The sequence below is a fragment of the Mytilus galloprovincialis genome, chromosome 14 (assembly GCF_965363235.1).
Source record: "Mytilus galloprovincialis chromosome 14, xbMytGall1.hap1.1, whole genome shotgun sequence".
Taxonomy (NCBI): Eukaryota; Metazoa; Mollusca; class Bivalvia; order Mytilida; family Mytilidae; genus Mytilus; species Mytilus galloprovincialis.
In genome coordinates, this window is record NC_134851.1 from 37655775 (window position 1) to 37673721 (window position 17947).

At 31.1% G+C, this 17947-nt stretch overlaps 2 protein-coding genes across 2 annotated transcripts; one reads left to right on the forward strand and one right to left on the reverse strand.

The window, feature by feature from the left end:
• The first annotated feature begins 616 nt into the window (after positions 1 to 616).
• LOC143059152 (uncharacterized) lies at positions 617 to 5277 on the forward strand. The gene is made up of 4 exons (XM_076232640.1): positions 617 to 751; positions 2602 to 2758; positions 3123 to 3257; positions 4561 to 5277. The coding sequence occupies exons 2-4, from the start codon at positions 2612 to 2614 to the stop codon at positions 5053 to 5055; spliced, it is 777 nt and encodes a 258-aa protein (XP_076088755.1). The 5' UTR covers positions 617 to 751; positions 2602 to 2611; the 3' UTR covers positions 5056 to 5277.
• A 1645-nt stretch (positions 5278 to 6922) lies between these two features.
• On the reverse strand, positions 6923 to 17547 carry LOC143059151 (uncharacterized). Its single transcript, XM_076232638.1, has 6 exons — positions 17388 to 17547; positions 13298 to 13462; positions 11980 to 12099; positions 9097 to 9229; positions 8259 to 8458; positions 6923 to 7368 (listed from the first exon to the last, which is right to left on the reverse strand). The coding sequence occupies exons 1-6, from the start codon at positions 17490 to 17492 to the stop codon at positions 7105 to 7107; spliced, it is 987 nt and encodes a 328-aa protein (XP_076088753.1). The 5' UTR covers positions 17493 to 17547; the 3' UTR covers positions 6923 to 7104.
• Between the last annotated feature and the right edge of the window lie 400 nt (positions 17548 to 17947).

Below are 17947 nucleotides of genomic sequence, written 5' to 3' on the forward strand. Positions count from 1 at the left end.
AACACGTTATTTAGAAGATAATTAATGGTAATATATATAATCTTTAATTCAAGACCATCATGAATTATTTGTTTATTTTATAATTAAGATTATACTCATAGACAGGAAGAAGATAAAATAAAATTATGAAAGCAGTCTAAATAATTGTAGTCTGACCAATATAAGAATCAACATGATGAAATACATGTCCATATGTTTATTAAAAACAATATCCGTGCACTTTACCATACTAAGTAATATAAATTGTGTCAAGTGAATTGTTTCCTATACCGATTGTATTGAATTCGATGTCACACGTGATATGTGAGGGTAAGCAAGGGGCTATCAGAATAGAAAAATAATAAGTAAAATGTTCAGAATAAAGAATAAAACAAACAAGGAGTAGAGAAATATATGCAAAATAAATAAAAATTAGAGAAATAAGATATAAATTATAGACAATAATAGTACTACGATAGAAAGAAAAGAGAAAAACAGCAAACAAAAATAGGAAAAGAGAAAAAAAGGCCTAAAAATTTGAAACAAAAATGAAGATCTCTTTTTAGGCCCTCTTATGTAATCGATCAGCAGTATGGGAAATAAAATTCCAGAATCATAAAAATATGAAAAACCACATGTTAAATAAGCCTCCTTATCCGTATTAGTAATCTGGTCTGATATTAGGAAAATCCGTTTGGAACTTTCATTTACTATATAAATACTGAAACACGAACATATACATATTACATAACATTGGACATAACCTAATTTTGTAAGTAAAGCATACGATAATATGTATGGGACTTGTTTAAAAAAGAAAATCAAATCATTCAATAAACATCTTTATTTAGAAAAATAGATATTACAACACATACCTATTACATGTGTATGTACACCAATTACAACAAAACGTTTCTTAAATTGTTGGTTTATACATTTAGATATTAAGAAATCATTAAGATTCTAAATTAAGAAATCATTAAGATTCTAAGTTAAGAAATCATTAAGATTCTAAGGTTATAAATCTCTCAGGAAAAGTGTCTCTTTTTATCGTATGGTTCCTAACTTTCACATAGAGTGTGTTGCGTCATCCTGATTGAGAAATCCAAGTAAATAATTTTAACCTGTAGTTCATAAATAATTGTCAATATGATTTATGGACAGTGTATTATTTATTGATTTTCTTAAGTGAAAACTATTATTAATTTAAAACATAATCTTAATTAACCGCGTGCAAATAATCTTAACACAGTTATTTTACCTCAGATAATAAATATTATTGAAGGAACTTGATTGGGTAAATACATTCGAATAGAGTCACAATTCAAAAGTTAAAACAACACGCCTTTCAAAATATTAAAGAGTACATAAATGAAAAGCTACTAACGCTGACCAATTTGATCGTTTACAATGTAAGTAACCTTTGGAAGTTTCCGTGCATAACCCATTTTCCAGATATTTTATGTCTATTCCTTAACATGGCACTTTCATCATAAACTTTATAAAAGTAAAATCACAAAAATACTGAGCTCCGGGGAAAATTCAAAAAGGAGAGTCCCTTATCCCCAAAACCCTATAAATAGTCCCCTGCACGTTGTAGTTTATATGATATAAGAATATGAAAACAAGATTTTGATAATAAAATATGTTCTTAAATAATAGTAAAAATGTAGTTCGCTAGGAAGCGTTTGGACATTGAATGTCATACTTAAGTATTAACGGCTACTTGTAAGTAACAGACAATTTTATTTCTTTAGTCAAGGTTTATTGTAGGACAGATACACTTAAATGTTCCCTTGCTATCTTCTGCATTTTTCTGGAGTATCAACTATAATGAATGTTTTAACTTGTTGTATACCTCTGTGGAACATGTCAATTATCCGACTATGCAAGCATCCAGAGTCCAGAGAGAAATATTAATAGAACTGGTTGATTTGTAGCAAGGACTTATAATTCAATTCAAATAGTTATAAAGCTAATTCAAACGAATGGTATCCTGATATAAACATTGAATTTAAATGCATCTAGTAGAACGTAAACACATGTAGTTTACCTCCCCCCTAAAAAAAATGATAAACATTTTATATTTATATATTTTTTTACTTTCTTTCTTTAAATTCTTAGAATTGCAAATTGTCTCCATAGATAATAAGAATTAAACAGTATGTCGGTGCTTGCATATTCCTTAGATAATTTTAAAAAAATACTTTCTTGAATATGTACTTTTGATGTTGAAAAATAATTGTCGATCAGTTTCGTCAGTCACATCGGTTTCCTGTTAATGTTGTTGACTTTTATATCAGAGGAATAACTCTCTGTATTTGGCAAAACTTTTAGGCATATTTGATCTACAATGTTCTTCAACTTCGTTCTTTATTTTACCTTTTAATTTTTATTTTATTCGAGCGTCAATGATGAGTCTTTTGCAAACAAAACACGCGCTTGGCGCAAATATAAAATTTATATCCTGGTATCTATTATGAGTTTATTGATTTGGCGTCATCGGGTTTGTCATCGTATTTATCAAATTTACCTATTTTTGAAGGTTACAGTACAATAACTGGCTTATGACATGTACTATATAGTTAAGTCAGCTATAACAGGTATTATTTATTTTTACAGGAAAGACATAATGGGAATTTGTTTTGGTTGGCTTAGTAGAGGGAACCTTCTTTCTCATCAAAACCCTCCCCCACTAGATCGTGAAGAAACATATAAAGATTGTAAAATATATTTTCATGAAAGCCATGAAAAGGCTGATCAACTACAGCAGAATTTTGTAAGCATGTTTTTTATTAGCTTTTAATGTTTTACATCTGATTAATTTAAGTGTTTTTTCATTGCTTTTAATTTGTGATTTTTCGCTTTCGAAATAAATATTAGCACTATCAGTCTTGGTGCTAAATTTGCGCAAATCATTAGTTTAAAATAATTGTTAAACGCGTTTCCTATGTAACTGTTCGTTATAAATATTTGTCCATAAATTGTTCGTGTTTTATTTCTCTCGATAGCCATTTCAGTAATTTGTTAAGAAGAACTTAAATTAATTAAAGTTTTTAATCAACATTTTGTAAGATTATGGAAGATTTGACAAATCTGGAAATAATTTTTAAGATAACATTAACATTGTGTATATCTATAAGGCAAACAAAGTGATACAGAGTATTAGGAATATTGAAAAAGCAAAAAAGAAAGCTGAAGAAGAATTAAAAAAGTCAAAAAAGACAAAACCGCTGAAACATAAGGAAGCGGAGGAAATAGTCAAAAATATACAAAAGGTATGTACATTTTTAAGAGGGGTTACCCAACACTTTGACTGTTATACATTTGGTTTGTTTAATTTTCGTAAATCTTGATACAATAGTTACTATGATCTGTTGATAAACATACAAGAATTGCATGAAATTTGAACCCTACAATTTACAGGACTACTTTTATTGGATACACGTACATAGTAGTTTGACAAACACTCGTTTTAACACCGATATACTACTGTTGCCTTAAATAATTGAGAAGCTAGCCTCTCTTTACAAATAGAATGTGATCACAATTTCAGCTGATTTTTATAGTTACCCTCTTTGTGTTTTTTGTATCCCTTAAGTATCCTGTCAAAAAGTTATGGAAAGGTTTCTCGCTGATGAACACATTAAAATTATTACAGGTAATAAGAGTATTTTTTTTCAAAAGAGATAGAACTAGATAAGGAAAAAAAACGACATCGTTAAAAAAATCTTGCTGTTTGTATATAAAAAATTAATATTCGTATAATTGATAATCCAAAATTGGTTCATCATCGGAGGCAAACAAAAATATAAAATATACTTAATAGTTATCAAAAGTACCAGGATTATAAAACTCCTTTACCGCAAATCGGAAACGTTAAAAGTTACGTTGTAAAATTTTACTTCTGTCGCTTTGGATTGTACAAAAAAAATGTATCTTTGTTTTCTCATGTTCCTTTTGATCTATGTTTTGACTCCTATGCATAGTGTGTTTTAGTTAATATATATCTTTCGCTTCAAATCATGGTCTGTTGACCATGGTTATTGTTGGTCTCTCTGTATATTTTAAGCTATGGTAATGTATGTCGTTTTATTATAGGATGTTTTGGCATTTTTTTTTCTCAAAAATAAATCGATGTATTTTGATAAGCAGGATAGTTCTAAGATTGCAACAGAAAATCAAAATAATCAAAACGACATTAAGAGTTCGACATATTGACTGCAACTTTATTCAATTGTGTTTATAGCATGCTTTTACATACATTGTTCTTAGTTTAGCTTGGCAAGTAGCGATCGCAACAGAGAGAAAACTAACAACGATTTTCGAGGGAAAAAAACGAAAAGGTCAAGTTTTAATAAGACGAAATACATCTATTAAGAATAACATTTTGTTATAAAAATAAAATTGCGATAGTTGATTGAATGTAAGCTGTAAGAAATTCGTGTTCTAGTTTGAAGGGGGAAGACATCGAATTTGTCGTTTTCGTAACATTTTTACATGCAGAAAATTAAAGCGAACATCATAAATATTAATTTTGTAAATATTATTTTTTTATGTTTTGACTCCTTTTCTTTTTAGGAAAACGATTGGTTAAAAAGATCTCGCAATACAATCACAGATGTACTTGCCAAGCTAAATGACGTCAAAGAACATGAATCTCATTTTATGGGTGAACAACCAAATCAAACAAATTACGACACATTGATTGGTAAACTAAAAACCGATGTTATGACTTTGATAGATCTTAGAATAAAACAAATAACAACCCCACCAAGTTGTACATCCTTAGACGCACCAAGTATTGACAGCGAAACAGATGAGCCAAGTGAAAAAAGTAGTAATAGTTCTAGTATCAGTTCAGAACACGTTCGTGAAATCGAAGCAAATTACGATATTGAATCTGATGACACATGTGATATTGATGAATGTCAAGGCAGACCCGATCGTCATAAACGTCAGATGCAAGATTTTATATTGCTTTATGAATGTGCATTGATATTGAAAACTGTACGAGACGACTTTTCAAAAATATACTTGTTGATAAAGGGGAAAATGTGCAGAGTAAAAATATAAGAGTTGTCGTAGAGGATAACATTAGTATGTATCATGTATATATGATTGTATCGTCAAAAAACTAATCAAAATGAATGCTTCCTTAGTCATGGCCATATTCACGAACCATAGAAAGTAATGAGATGTATCCGCAAATGAGAATTACCAACACAGATAGGATTTCTCCCTGGGTCAATTTTATTTTTCGCCAACTGTTTCGCGCAAACACTATTTTTCTTCATTTTCAATCCTTATTCAGCCAACTTATTAACTTAAATAGTATAATTATCATTTAACATTTTTAAATAATATCAGTTCGAAGCATTGTTGACTTGTACAATTCTTCGCATATATATGTATATTTTGTTTAAATTACGTAGTTATAAATAGACTCTCAATGATAAAAAAAAAACATTTACCGTTTAGAAGATACTGTAAAATTGCAATAAATATATATCAGGAAATCATCATTTGTTTACTTTTTGGAACATGGAAGTGATCTTCAAGAAATTTATTGGATACTTCGTGTCTAGTTGGAGGATAGAGACTAAAGTCCGTTTTTTTTTTTACTATTTGAAATTTTTCTTCCTAACAAATTTATTGTCATCAAAAACCATCATTAAAAGAAAAAGTTGAGACTTAAATAAATGCTTTGAACACGTTGTGTCATGTGTACTTTTGTTTGTCTGTTTGTCTTTTTCATTTTTAGCTTTGGCGTTGTCAATTTATTATCGATTTATGAGTTTGGCTGTCCCTCTAGTATATTTCGTCCCTGGGTCGACCTGTGTATCATATCAGCATTTAATCCTCGTAAACTGTTGGTTCAATTTATATGAGTGTTTTTAAATAGACAATAATAGTGCACAGCCTCGCATTTCTCCGATTCTAATCCTCATCCTTATATCGTTAATATGTCAAATCAATGCACTATAATTGTCTTTATACTGCAATCTAAAAAACATTTTCAATTGTTGTTTAATGCGTTAAGGTTATTTATTTGATTTAAATATTTGGGGAAATCCCCTTTAAAAAGGCCTCATATCATGCTCACGGAGAAATTTTCAACACAATGAAATGTACATTTTAATACCTGTTGAAACCAACACTCGATGGTGAACGAAATCATTTGAGTATGGACTAAAATATCAACTATAAGCATAACATATTAATGATTTATAGGTTGCAAACAAAAAATATTAATAAATGAAATATGTGTTTCCAATAATTGCAAAAGAAACAAGGTTGAGTCGTTCCACGCATCGTTGTATGCATTGGAAACAAGAACAGGTTGAAGAGGTCGTATGAATAATTAAATGTTATTTCGGCAACTTCTATTTAAATATTCATAAGGAAAAGGGATATCGGTTCAGTGACTGTATATGACATAGAAATATACAGTCAACGCATTTTGACTGCTCAAATAGAACGAGTGCAGTATAAGTATTTGTATCATGATTTACATATAGTCTTTGTACGTGTATTTTATGCGACGCAACACAAATTAATCACGAAACTTGATTTCACTATTTGATTGATTGGTTAGTAAAATGTGCATCATGGGAATGTTTTAATGCTGTTGAAAAATGAGGGTCATTATACATTAAAAAATTTAAAACCAGACTGGACTTATTTTGACCAGACAGAAGCAAAGTGTGTTATATAGAACTGAACTTTTCTTCAGTAAATTCATTACTCGATTGAATCTTTAATTTTGTGGTAGCTATGACAGTTTATTTTAATAAGTACAAACACCTTGATTGTCAATGAAACAATTATCCACCAGGGTTCAAATAAAGTTTCTGCAAGTAATGATAGGCAACTGTACGGCCTTTAAAGAATGAAACAAACATATCATACCGTGCAGTTGGGTATAAAAAGCCCCGACATGTAAATGTGCAACAATTTAAAGGTTTTTATAAAAACGAATAATGCCACTTAATGAATATCGCAGTAATTAATCTCTAAATTTCATCTATTCAACAAAATTCGCAATAATGAAGGCGTGCAATAATTTCTGGATTTACAATATATAATCGTGTTCAATAATGCTATGGTCAGGTGGTCTGTTTGTTAGCCTAGGTTTCCAGCAATTCTCTGCTGGTAATCAACAGTCAGATGGAGTTTATCCAATCCCCGAATCGTCCTCAGGTAATCAAAGCTATTCTTCTTATCTTGCTGAGTTATGTTTAAACTCGAGAATACTAGTTTCAGTCCCTCTGACCTAGCCGTCTCCAATAAAGCTGTATAATTAGCTCGAGCAATCGATTGTACCAAGGCTGCTTGTGCTGTTGCATTCTGACTTATTTCTTTGGCTTCATTTTCTATTTCCGCTACCTATAAAGAGATTTAAAGTACTTGTTAGTTATTTTTATTCTGTTGGAGCTAGATCACTTCATTTTAAACCAGGAGATAAAACCCTCCTCCAAGTTATAGATGTCAATTAAGATATAACGCAATAATATCTTAAAATTCTTTTGCCAATTCTTCGTACGTTATCCCTGGACTAGAAACTCGTTTCATAAAGAAAGATTTTTTAAACAAAATGTTAATACTGGTATCTATGATAAGCTTATTTCCATTGTCAAGCGAACTGTATTTAAGATTTCAAATAAAGGAGAAGATATTAATTGATAAAATAACATACATTTTCAGTTCATGTATAGCCTCTAGCTAATTGTAATGCCCCATACTGATGATGTCATCCTAAAATGACACTAGGGTAATGCTTTTGTACGCCACACCCGTGTTTCGTTAGACAAGACTCGTCTGTGACCGTGCAGTTGGAAAAGTTAAAAAAAATCATATCAAGTACGAAGCTGCAAAGCACATTTTCATAGTTCATAACAGAATAAATCCCTTTGGGAAAAGGTGATGACATGTGTTCAATGATGCACACGACTAGTCAAAACAGCATGTGTAACTGTCTCGACTAACGTTTTATAATGCTTCCTGAGTGACACGTATACTGTAAACCAACTTATTTTCGCGGATACTTTATTTCGCGTTTAGCCCTTTCTAGCCCATTTCGCGGCAATTTAAATTCGCGATTCTCAATTTTACTGTATATACATGATGTATTTTAAAATAAGGAAAAATCCAAGTTTTCATATTCGCAACGATTTATATTCGCGATATTTTTCTATTCGCGAAAATCGCGAAAATGAATCGCTCGCAAAAATAAATTGATTTACAGTATATATTATCGTGTATGAGATTGACTTCACCTTTTGGTTCGTTTCCTTCCTCACGATAACAGCTTTCTGTTTTAACTTCTCCTCATCATTTTGTTCCTTTAGAGTAGATGCTCGTATAAACTGGTTCTCAACTTCGGAAGGAATCTTAATTTTCCCCAACTGGAAATATTTAACTTCAACATTCAGTCCTCTGTGAGATCGTGAACAAACTGTCACACAATTTGTACATACTGGAATAAAAAATAACTTCATGTTAAAGAGATGCCATAGATGTCAAAGGGACATTTAACCTCCATATATTCTCCCAAACTGGAAATATTTTACTTAAGCATTCAGTCCTCTCTGTGATAGTGTAAAAACTGTCAAACAAGTTGTAAATACTCGAATAAAAATAATAGCATATATTAAAAGAGAGGTGAGAAATGCATTTAAAATCATAAGTCTGAAAAAAAATTGAAAACGCAATTGTTAAAAAATGCAACGAATAAAACGACAAACAACTGTGCAAAATAGAAACGAAGCACTGAACAATATATATCCCATCAATATTTTGATGCTGGTCTAGGAGGCTCCGGAAGTATAAGCATATCCTCCTCCGCATTTGGCCTCTGCGTTAACATTTGAAGAAATTAAGCATGTAAATAGAAACCTTGTTTATTAATGGAATACTTTGCAGAAAGACAGAAAATTAATTAATACTTAGTATGACTATATTTTTCTGTTAATATTCCTTGCAATTGTCATATCAGCACGGTGTATCTAGCTAAACGCTATCTAAAACCGAAATGAAAAAAACATACATTAACGGTCATGTCTAGATATGCTATGCATGTACTTAATTTTGTATGTACATCTTTTTTATGCTTACATGGGTTGGTTTGGTCACAATAACTGTTACAGCATGTACCTCCTAGTCTCTCCCGAACAGATTTCCAAACTGTTTGTTCAATTTCTGACCTGTTGTTAATCAATTCTCTAACATTGTATACAGTTATTGCACCCTAAAAAAAGCAAACATGATATGTTATAAGAGCAAGAAGACGTGGTACATGTGTGATTACCAATGAAACAGTTATCCGACAAAGATTTAATTGATCTAAGTAAATATAGACAACCACAAGCCCTTTAATGATGAGTAAAACTCATACCGTATACCTTGATGGTTGACAAAATTAGGGACGCATAGTTTCCTAGTAAAATTGGTTATCATGAGAGGTACATGTAGTGAATACCACGAATTCCTATCACAGTGCAGACAAGCTTAAGTCAACTTCTATAAACAGGTAATAAGGACTTTTTGTTAGACCTTTAAACGGTTGTATAAAAAAGAAGATGTGGTGTGATTGCCAATGAGACAACTATCCAAACTAGGCCAAAATGACACAGACATTAACAACTAAAGGTCACTGTACGGCCTTCAACAATGAGCAAAGCCCTATTTTCTGCTAAAGAAACATTGCAACAAACGGTTATATGCAATCTAAACGCAAAATAAAATCCCTAATAGAAGTTTTTGTTTTGCCCTTAAGGAACATCAGTCGTCGTCAACTTGAGTCATTTTGATTTTGGTAATAACGGCAATTGAAAAGACGATAATAACACTTCTGACATACACAGTCATAAGCATGATAAAGGAGCTTTTGTAAATGAAGATAATTGTTGATGCATTAGGAATTAATAACAACACAAATTGCATCAAACGATTATGTTCAGACGTACGATTATGTTCAGACGTGAAATGAAATTTTCGAACGGCTCATGATAACAATGTGAATGATACCATTCGCCATGAAAATCTATGACCATTTCAGTCGTCGGAAAACTGGTTTCGTTTACGGGTGGCGACCTCGTTGCTTAGTCCTTAGTTTTCTATGTTGTGCCATGTGTAGTATTATGTGTCTGTCTGTCTTTTTCATTTTTAGCCATGGCGTTGTCAAGTTATTTTCGATCTATGAGTTTGACTGTCCCTCTGGTATCTTTCTGCCCTCTTTTGATTAACCAATTACATGTGTAGTATCATTTTTCTTACCGATGTTACTTCTACATGTTGTGCATGCATCTGTAACATCTAAATGTTCTGCATGAATTTGTAACATCTAGATGTTGTGCATGAATTTGTAACATCTTCTGCATGAATTTGTAACATCTAAATGTTGTGCATGAATTTGTAACATCTAGATGTTGTGCATGAATTTGTAACATCTAAATGTTGTGCATGAATTTGCAACATCTAGATGTTGTGCATGAATTTGTAACATCTAAATGTTGTGGATGAATTTGTAACATCTAAATGTTGTGCATGAATTTGTAACATCTAAATGTTGTGCATGAATTTGTAACATCTAGATGTTGTGCATGAATTTGTAGCATCTAAATGTTGTGCATGAATTTGTAACATCTAAATGTTGTGCATGAATTTGTAACATCTAAATGTTGTGCATGAATTTGTAACATCTAGATGTTGTGCATGAATTTGTAACATCTAAATGTTGTGCATGAATTTGTAGCTTCTAAATGTTGTGCATGAATTTGTAACATCTAAATGTTGTGCATGAATTTGTAACATCTAAATGTTGTGCATGAATTTGTAACATCTAGATGTTGTGCATAAATTTGTAACATCAAAATGTTGTGCATAAATTTGTAACATCTAGATGTTGTGCATGAATTGTGCATGAATTTGTAACATCTAAATGTTGTGGATGAATTTGTAACATCTAAATGTTGTGCATGAATTTGTAACATCTAGATGTTGTGCATAAATTTGTAACATCAAAATGTTGTGCATAAATTTGTAACATCTAGATGTTGTGCATGAATTGTGCATGAATTTGTAACATCTAAATGTTGTGGATGAATTTGTAACATCTAAATGTTGTGCATGAATTTGTAACATCTAGATGTTGTGCATGAATTTGTAACATCTAAATGTTGTGCATGAATTTGTAACATCTAAATGTTGTGCATGAATTTGTAACATCTAGATGTTGTGCATAAATTTGTAACATCAAAATGTTGTGCATGAATTTGTAACATCTAGATGTTGTGCATGAATTGTGCATGAATTTGTAACATCTAAATGTTGTGGATGAATTTGTAACATCTAAATGTTGTGCATGAATTTGTAACATCTAAATGTTGTGCATGAATTTGTAACATCTAGATGTTGTGCATAAATTTGTAACATCAAAATGTTGTGCATGAATTTGTAACATCTAGATGTTGTGCATGAATTGTGCATGAATTTGTAACATCTTAATGTTGTGGATGAATTTGTAACATCTAAATGTTGTGGATGAATTTGTAACATCTAAATGTTGTGGATGAATTTGTAACATCTAAATGTTGTGCATGAATTTGTAACATCTAAATGTTGTGCATGAATTTGTAACATCTAGATGTTGTGCATGAATTTGTAACATCTAGATGTTGTGCATGAATTTGTAACATCTAAATGTTGTGCATAAATTTGTAACATCAAAATGTTGTGCATGAATTTGTAACATCTAGATGTTGTGCATGAATTGTGCATGAATTTGTAACATCTAAATGTTGTGCATGAATTTGTAACATCTAAATGTTGTGCATGAATTTGTAACATCAAAATGTTGTGCATGAATTTGTAACATCTAGATGTTGTGCATGAACTGTGCATGAATTTGTAACATCTAAATGTTGTGCATGAATTTGTAACATCTAAATGTTGTGCATGAATTTGTAACATTATTTCTTATTCTGGTATATCACCTACTTTTACTGCATCTAATGCACTGGACTTCATAACTTCTTTATAGCCTAGATCGTACGCATCATGAAGACTAACCAATTCATTCTTCCTTATAACATACTGGAAGTGAGCTGAGAACTGAACCTGTAAAATAGTTAATTAGACCATAAAAAGAATAGTTTTGTTGCCCAAACCCTACCTACCCAGAAAAAACCTGCCTACTCAAATTCTTTTTTTGTCCTCATTTGAAAAAGTTTTTTTTTTTAATCAGATAGGCATGAAGACTAATGAACATCCAATACTTCAATTTCTTTAAAAAAAAAAAAAATGCCTACCTACCTACCCACTGTCTCAACCTTGGTTAGGGTTTGGGCAAACCAAAATATTTTTAATTGTGGCCTTAAATGATTTGAACACAAACGAAGCTTGCTGTCTGAATGAATTGGTGAATTGTCAGTTTTGATAATACGATTACAGCACTATTGGTCTTTGTATGGCGGTTACATTTTATAACTAATTGCGAAGTATCTTGAAAAACCATAGCCTTCGATAGAAACACTAACAATATTAGTTAATGAATATTAGATATTATAAAAAAAGAAGATGTGGTATGATTGCCAATGAGACAACTATCCACAAAAGACCAAAATGACACAGACATTAACAACTATATAGCACCGTACGGCCTTCAACAATAAGCAAAGCCATTAGAGTCGATTACACCTTCAATGTGCGATGATCGAACACAAACCCTACGTGTTGACAGGCAAGTAACATAATCGTGTATAATACTTTAAAGATTCAAAAATGTATGCCAGAAGGCTGGTAAACTGCTATGGTCACTTGTCCACCGAGTCACTCAAAAGCAACTGTCGTGAGAAAGATCACCAACATGACCAAATAGAATTAATTTACAATGCGTATACACAGATCAATCTGAAAAAGTATCGTTCGAAAGTGACATTAATTTTAATAAAAGGAAAGAGATCGATTATGAAAGACGGCTGAAATAAATATTGGTTGACAAGACATTTAACAAAAATGATGAATTTATAAGGTTTTTTTAAAGTATTATCATTATTAATATACAAAACTTATTGTCTCAGGCTGGTTTAAGCTATCACAAAATGTGGCAATGTCAGTGCATGTATGTTTTTTTTTTTTTGCTTCATTCCTTACATTATTCATGTAAACAAAAGATGCATCACGCTACTTACCAAGTTAACTGAGTGATCAAGTGCACAGGACATAAACATAGGCTAATGTAGTTGCAGCAAAATCGTCAAAAAGCATCACTTTTTTTTAAACTAAAAATACACCATCTATATCTGAAACAACTTACTTCCAATTTGTCAGAAGAAAATACTTTTGCGTTGTCTATATCAACTTCATGGAGATCTGCTGGAAATATTTTAAATTCAAAATCTGGACCAATAAAGTATCTCCCGCCAGCGTATACTTCTGTTTTGTCAACACTTCCTGTGGATTTCTGCCGTCTCAAACCATACTGGAATAGATTCAATTAAAAATATTTCACCCTTTTGGAGCGCGCGAGAGCATAATAGTTTTTCTTGTTGATCAGTCTCTATTTGTGTGTGTTGTGTTTTTTGTGCTGTTACTTATCTGTTTGTCTTTTCCTTTTTTAAAGTGGTACCTAACACTACAGGGAGATAACTCTGTAAAGTTAGCTAAACGTTTTGATTACGTTGTGTTGGAAAAGGAATATTAAGCTTCGCAATGATCAAAACTGGTGTTTTTCAAACTGCTATAAAACAGTGTATTTTTCCTATCAAAAAGGGTGGTTCAAAATTTTTGAATTTTTCATATTTTTGTTAAAGGTCAAATACTTTGACAGAATTTTATGAAAATTAAACGAGCCAAATTAATTTTAGTGAAAGTGTTGGGTACCACCTTAACCATGGCATTGTTAGTTTATTTTCGAATTATGAATTTGAATGTCCCATTGGTGTATTTCGTCGCTCTCTTTCTTAATCAATATTTTAACATATTACTGTATTAGGTATTTTTTTTAATTATTGGTCATGATACAAGCAGATATAACAATACTATGCTAACCTATCTTTGTGGTTTTTACAGGAACCCTGTTTTTAATGAATATTTCGTTTTAAAGGCTAGATATTCTAACATATCTAACAATGAATTTTCACACTAGAGGCTAAAGATACCTTACTTATAATTAGACCTACAAAATTCGACTATTTACCGGATTTGTTATCACATAAGCAACACGACGGGTGCCACATGTGGAGCAGGATCTATACCCTCCTGGAGCACTTGAGATAACCCTTAGCTTTTGGTGGTGTTCGTGTTGCTTATTTTTTAGTTTTCTATGTTGTGTCATGTGTACTATTGTTCGTTTGTTTGTCTTATTCATTTTTAGCCATGACGTTGTCAGTTAATTTTCGATATATGAGTTTGACTGTCCCTCTGGTACCTTTAGTCCCTCTCTTTTAAACTCAAGAGTCGAGACTAAACTGGTAACGCCATGGCAAAAAAAACGTAAAACGATAAAACGAGATACAACAGTAAACGACACACAACATAGTAAATAAACAACTGATCAATACGAACCCACCCAAAAGTAAAAAAATAGGAGCGACCTCAGATAATCAGGTTGGTTAAATAGATCTTGCTCTTAAAACATTACTCACCTTTCATTGGTCTAAGGTAGACAATCCAACGATTTAAACGTCGCTTCCCCGATTTCAAATTCATTTCGCTTTATCAGTTTATATCAAATTCATTTCTTTTTATCGGTTTATTTCAAATCAATTCGCTTTATCGGTTGATAACACCATGTTGACTGCTGTACCCCTATTTTTTTACTTTTTTACCTATTGTGTCTGTTTGTTTTGTTCACGCATCGGTGACAATATAATGGAATTTTGCCATGTGATTATAGACTTTCCGAATTGATTTTCCTTGAGTTCAGTATTTTTGTGATTTTAATTTTTATGGCATACTTAAAAATAATTATTTTGAATCGCTTCCTTATAATTCTCTAGTTATACTTTAAATGCTTTCAGCAAGGAGTTATACTACATATACCTTCGAATCTTCGATACTTTATCATTTATAACCTCGGACCACTTGTTATGCTTCTAAATTCTCAAATGTTTTTTTTTTCTTTTATTCTCTTAGTGAATTAAATTTTCAACATACACGGTGTCACTGACACTGCATTTGGTTGATTATTTACAGTACTTTGGAACTCCAAGGTAAAATTTAAAAAGGGGGAAGTTCATAAAGCCTGACAATAAAAATACGCTCTACAACATTAATCATAAGCACAAAGGGAAAGTGTTATATTCCTGACAACGTACATGGAATTTCCGAAGAAATATATGTTAAGTATGGTTGGAATGAGGTCGAACAAATCTTTTGTTTATTAGCATTTTGTTCTGGTGTTATTATCGTTTGCATTTGTATCAAAGTTAACATAATAAGCGTATACGTTGTCATAATGTTATAACAGGTTAACTCGGATATAAAAATAGACAAACAGGCAAATAACATTCAACCTAACACAGCACTGTTCTATATTCTAAAATGTTTTGAAAATTATTATCTACAGTTTGCACATTGTTCTCTAGTCTGTAAACCACACCCTCATCAATACATGGATACATATTATTTCTTTTATTTTATATTTTTCAGAAAACATGTTGTTGAGCATGACTTTTTTTTGTACTTGTAAAAAGTGTATTTTTCCTAAAGCTTCCGCTATGAAAATAAAAACGTAGAAACATAAACCCTTGTTCAGCTGTTTTAATGATATCTCATATTCGATATTTGACCATGTAAATAGATATTCTTTTATATATCTATACTTTGCATTTATGAATATGAATTGGTAGGAGTTTTTTTTTTCGTTTTGTAAAATATTATCTAAGATTGTGACCCATATTTGTTTATATCTACGTCATTAACACGTCAGTTGATAGTTATCTCATTGGAAATCAAACCATATTCATTATTGTTTTTGTTTAAATAGAAACCTAAATAACGTAATGAGAAGTTATTTTTACATTCCACTTTATTTCAACATAAAGGTTACTTATCATATTTTTTTAAAACGTAAATGAAATGTTCAGTAAACTACAGTTTAGCTGGAGACGACATGTATAGAGATATAGGGAGGTGAGGTATGAGTGCCAATGAGACAACTCTCGATCCGCGTAAAATCAATATAAAAAATGGTCTATATGTTTTACATATAAAATTATTGAAGCAGAAAAAACTATTGCAGTTTTACTGCGGTAACAAAGATATTGTGAAATTTGCAAATCCTTTTAACTTTTATGTTATCAAAACAATTGTGTACGGTCTTTTTGCTCTCTAGCATTTGTCTAGTGGAAAAAAGTAAAATCACAAAAATACTGAACTTAGAGGAAAATCAATTTAGCAATCCTATTGACAATCATTTCACATCTTTTTCACTTGTAATTTAAATTGACTCTCAAGAATAATTTTGAATTGAACAGCTCTTAAAAGACCGAACAATAAAATATGCAGTTATTTTGAGTGTTTTGTCATTCCATAAGACTTCCAGTAAAATTATTACTGTCCAGTTTATTTGACTTCATTCAATTAAGATATGTTCTGTCAATGTGCAGACATTGACTCAAACAGCGTAATAACAGAACTTTACTGGATTCAACCGAATTGTCTAGACGGTATGGACAGTACGGAATATAAAAAAAATTACCAAAAAATGAACTCTGAATTAAATTCAAAACGGAAAGTCCCAAATCAAATGGCAGAATCAAAAGCTCAAACAATCAAACGATTGAATAACAATTGTAATATTCCTGACTTGGTACAGGCATTTTCTTATGTAGAATATACTCAATCGATTTTTCTGGAAACTGAATGAGAGCCTATACATGACTTGATATTCCATTATATTGACTTTTCGCTTTCGTTTCCGTTCATATCAATGATTAAAAAATAACCTGATAATTCAATTCGGTTGTTGGATTAATAAGTGTTTGCCGTTCAGCAAAAACACAATTTTTCACAGAAAGGGTAATGTGATATTATTTCAAGGTTATTCGATATTATGTATCGTCCTGTTAAGGTGGTACCTAACACTACAGGGAGATAACTGTGTAAAGCCAGCTGAACATTTTAATAACGTTACGTGGTTTAGGGAATATTAAGCTTCTCAATGATCAAAATTAGTTTTTGTGAAACTGCTATATAACCAGTGTAATTTTTCTGATAAAATGGTTTGTTCAATTTTTTTTAATTTTTTAAATTTTTGTTAAAGGGTCAAAGTAAATACTTTGTCAAAATTTTATAAAAATTAAACGAGCCAAATTAATTTTATGGAAAGTGTTGGGTACCACCTTAAGCTTAATTTATAAAACTAATATTGGAGGATCATAAAACTATAAGATAAATCTCACCTCGTAATAGTCCAAATAACTATACGATGCAATTATGAGAATACTAATTAATCCAAGAATAGCAGCTACAATTGATACAATCACTTTAATAACGCCCGACGACATAATTAGTTCGTGTATAGATCAAACTTTTACATCTACTTTACATTTATTTGTATCCGGTGTGTCAATAAACTATATGAGGTTATAATTAAGATGCGTAGTTGTATATTATTCGTTAATCACAGTAAATTATAAGATACATAGTTGTCTGCATATACAAGCTTTTAAATGACTTTTTGAGACTGTAACTATGCTTATAAACGATTTTCCTGATTGTAACGCCCGGATATGTACCTGATCAGAATGAAATGAATATATTTTGAGATTAACTTTTATTAAAATTAGGTTATTTATTTATCATCTAATACAATAGAGATCCAAATAGAGGCATCACATATTGACCATTATCCTTTAGAAGCATCCAAATTAACCAACCGTTTGTTGAGGATTTATTTGTTGTGTTAATGTTTAATCGTTTTTTTGTAATTTTGTCAATAAATTGTCAGTTTGCTTCGACT

Coding starts and splice junctions, on each gene's coding strand:
- LOC143059152 (XM_076232640.1), top strand. CDS start 2,612: ATGGGAATTTGTTTTGGTTGGCTTAGTAGAGGGAACCTTCTTTCTCAT. Junction 2,759..3,122: donor ATCAACTACAGCAGAATTTT/GTAAGCATGTTT, acceptor TATATCTATAAG/GCAAACAAAGTGATACAGAG. Junction 3,258..4,560: donor TAGTCAAAAATATACAAAAG/GTATGTACATTT, acceptor TTTTCTTTTTAG/GAAAACGATTGGTTAAAAAG.
- LOC143059151 (XM_076232638.1), bottom strand. CDS start 17,492: ATGTCGTCGGGCGTTATTAAAGTGATTGTATCAATTGTAGCTGCTATT. Junction 8,459..9,096: donor TTGTGACCAAACCAACCCAT/GTAAGCATAAAA, acceptor TTTTTATTCCAG/TATGTACAAATTGTGTGACA. Junction 7,369..8,258: donor GGAAGGAAACGAACCAAAAG/GTGAAGTCAATC, acceptor ATCTCTTTATAG/GTAGCGGAAATAGAAAATGA.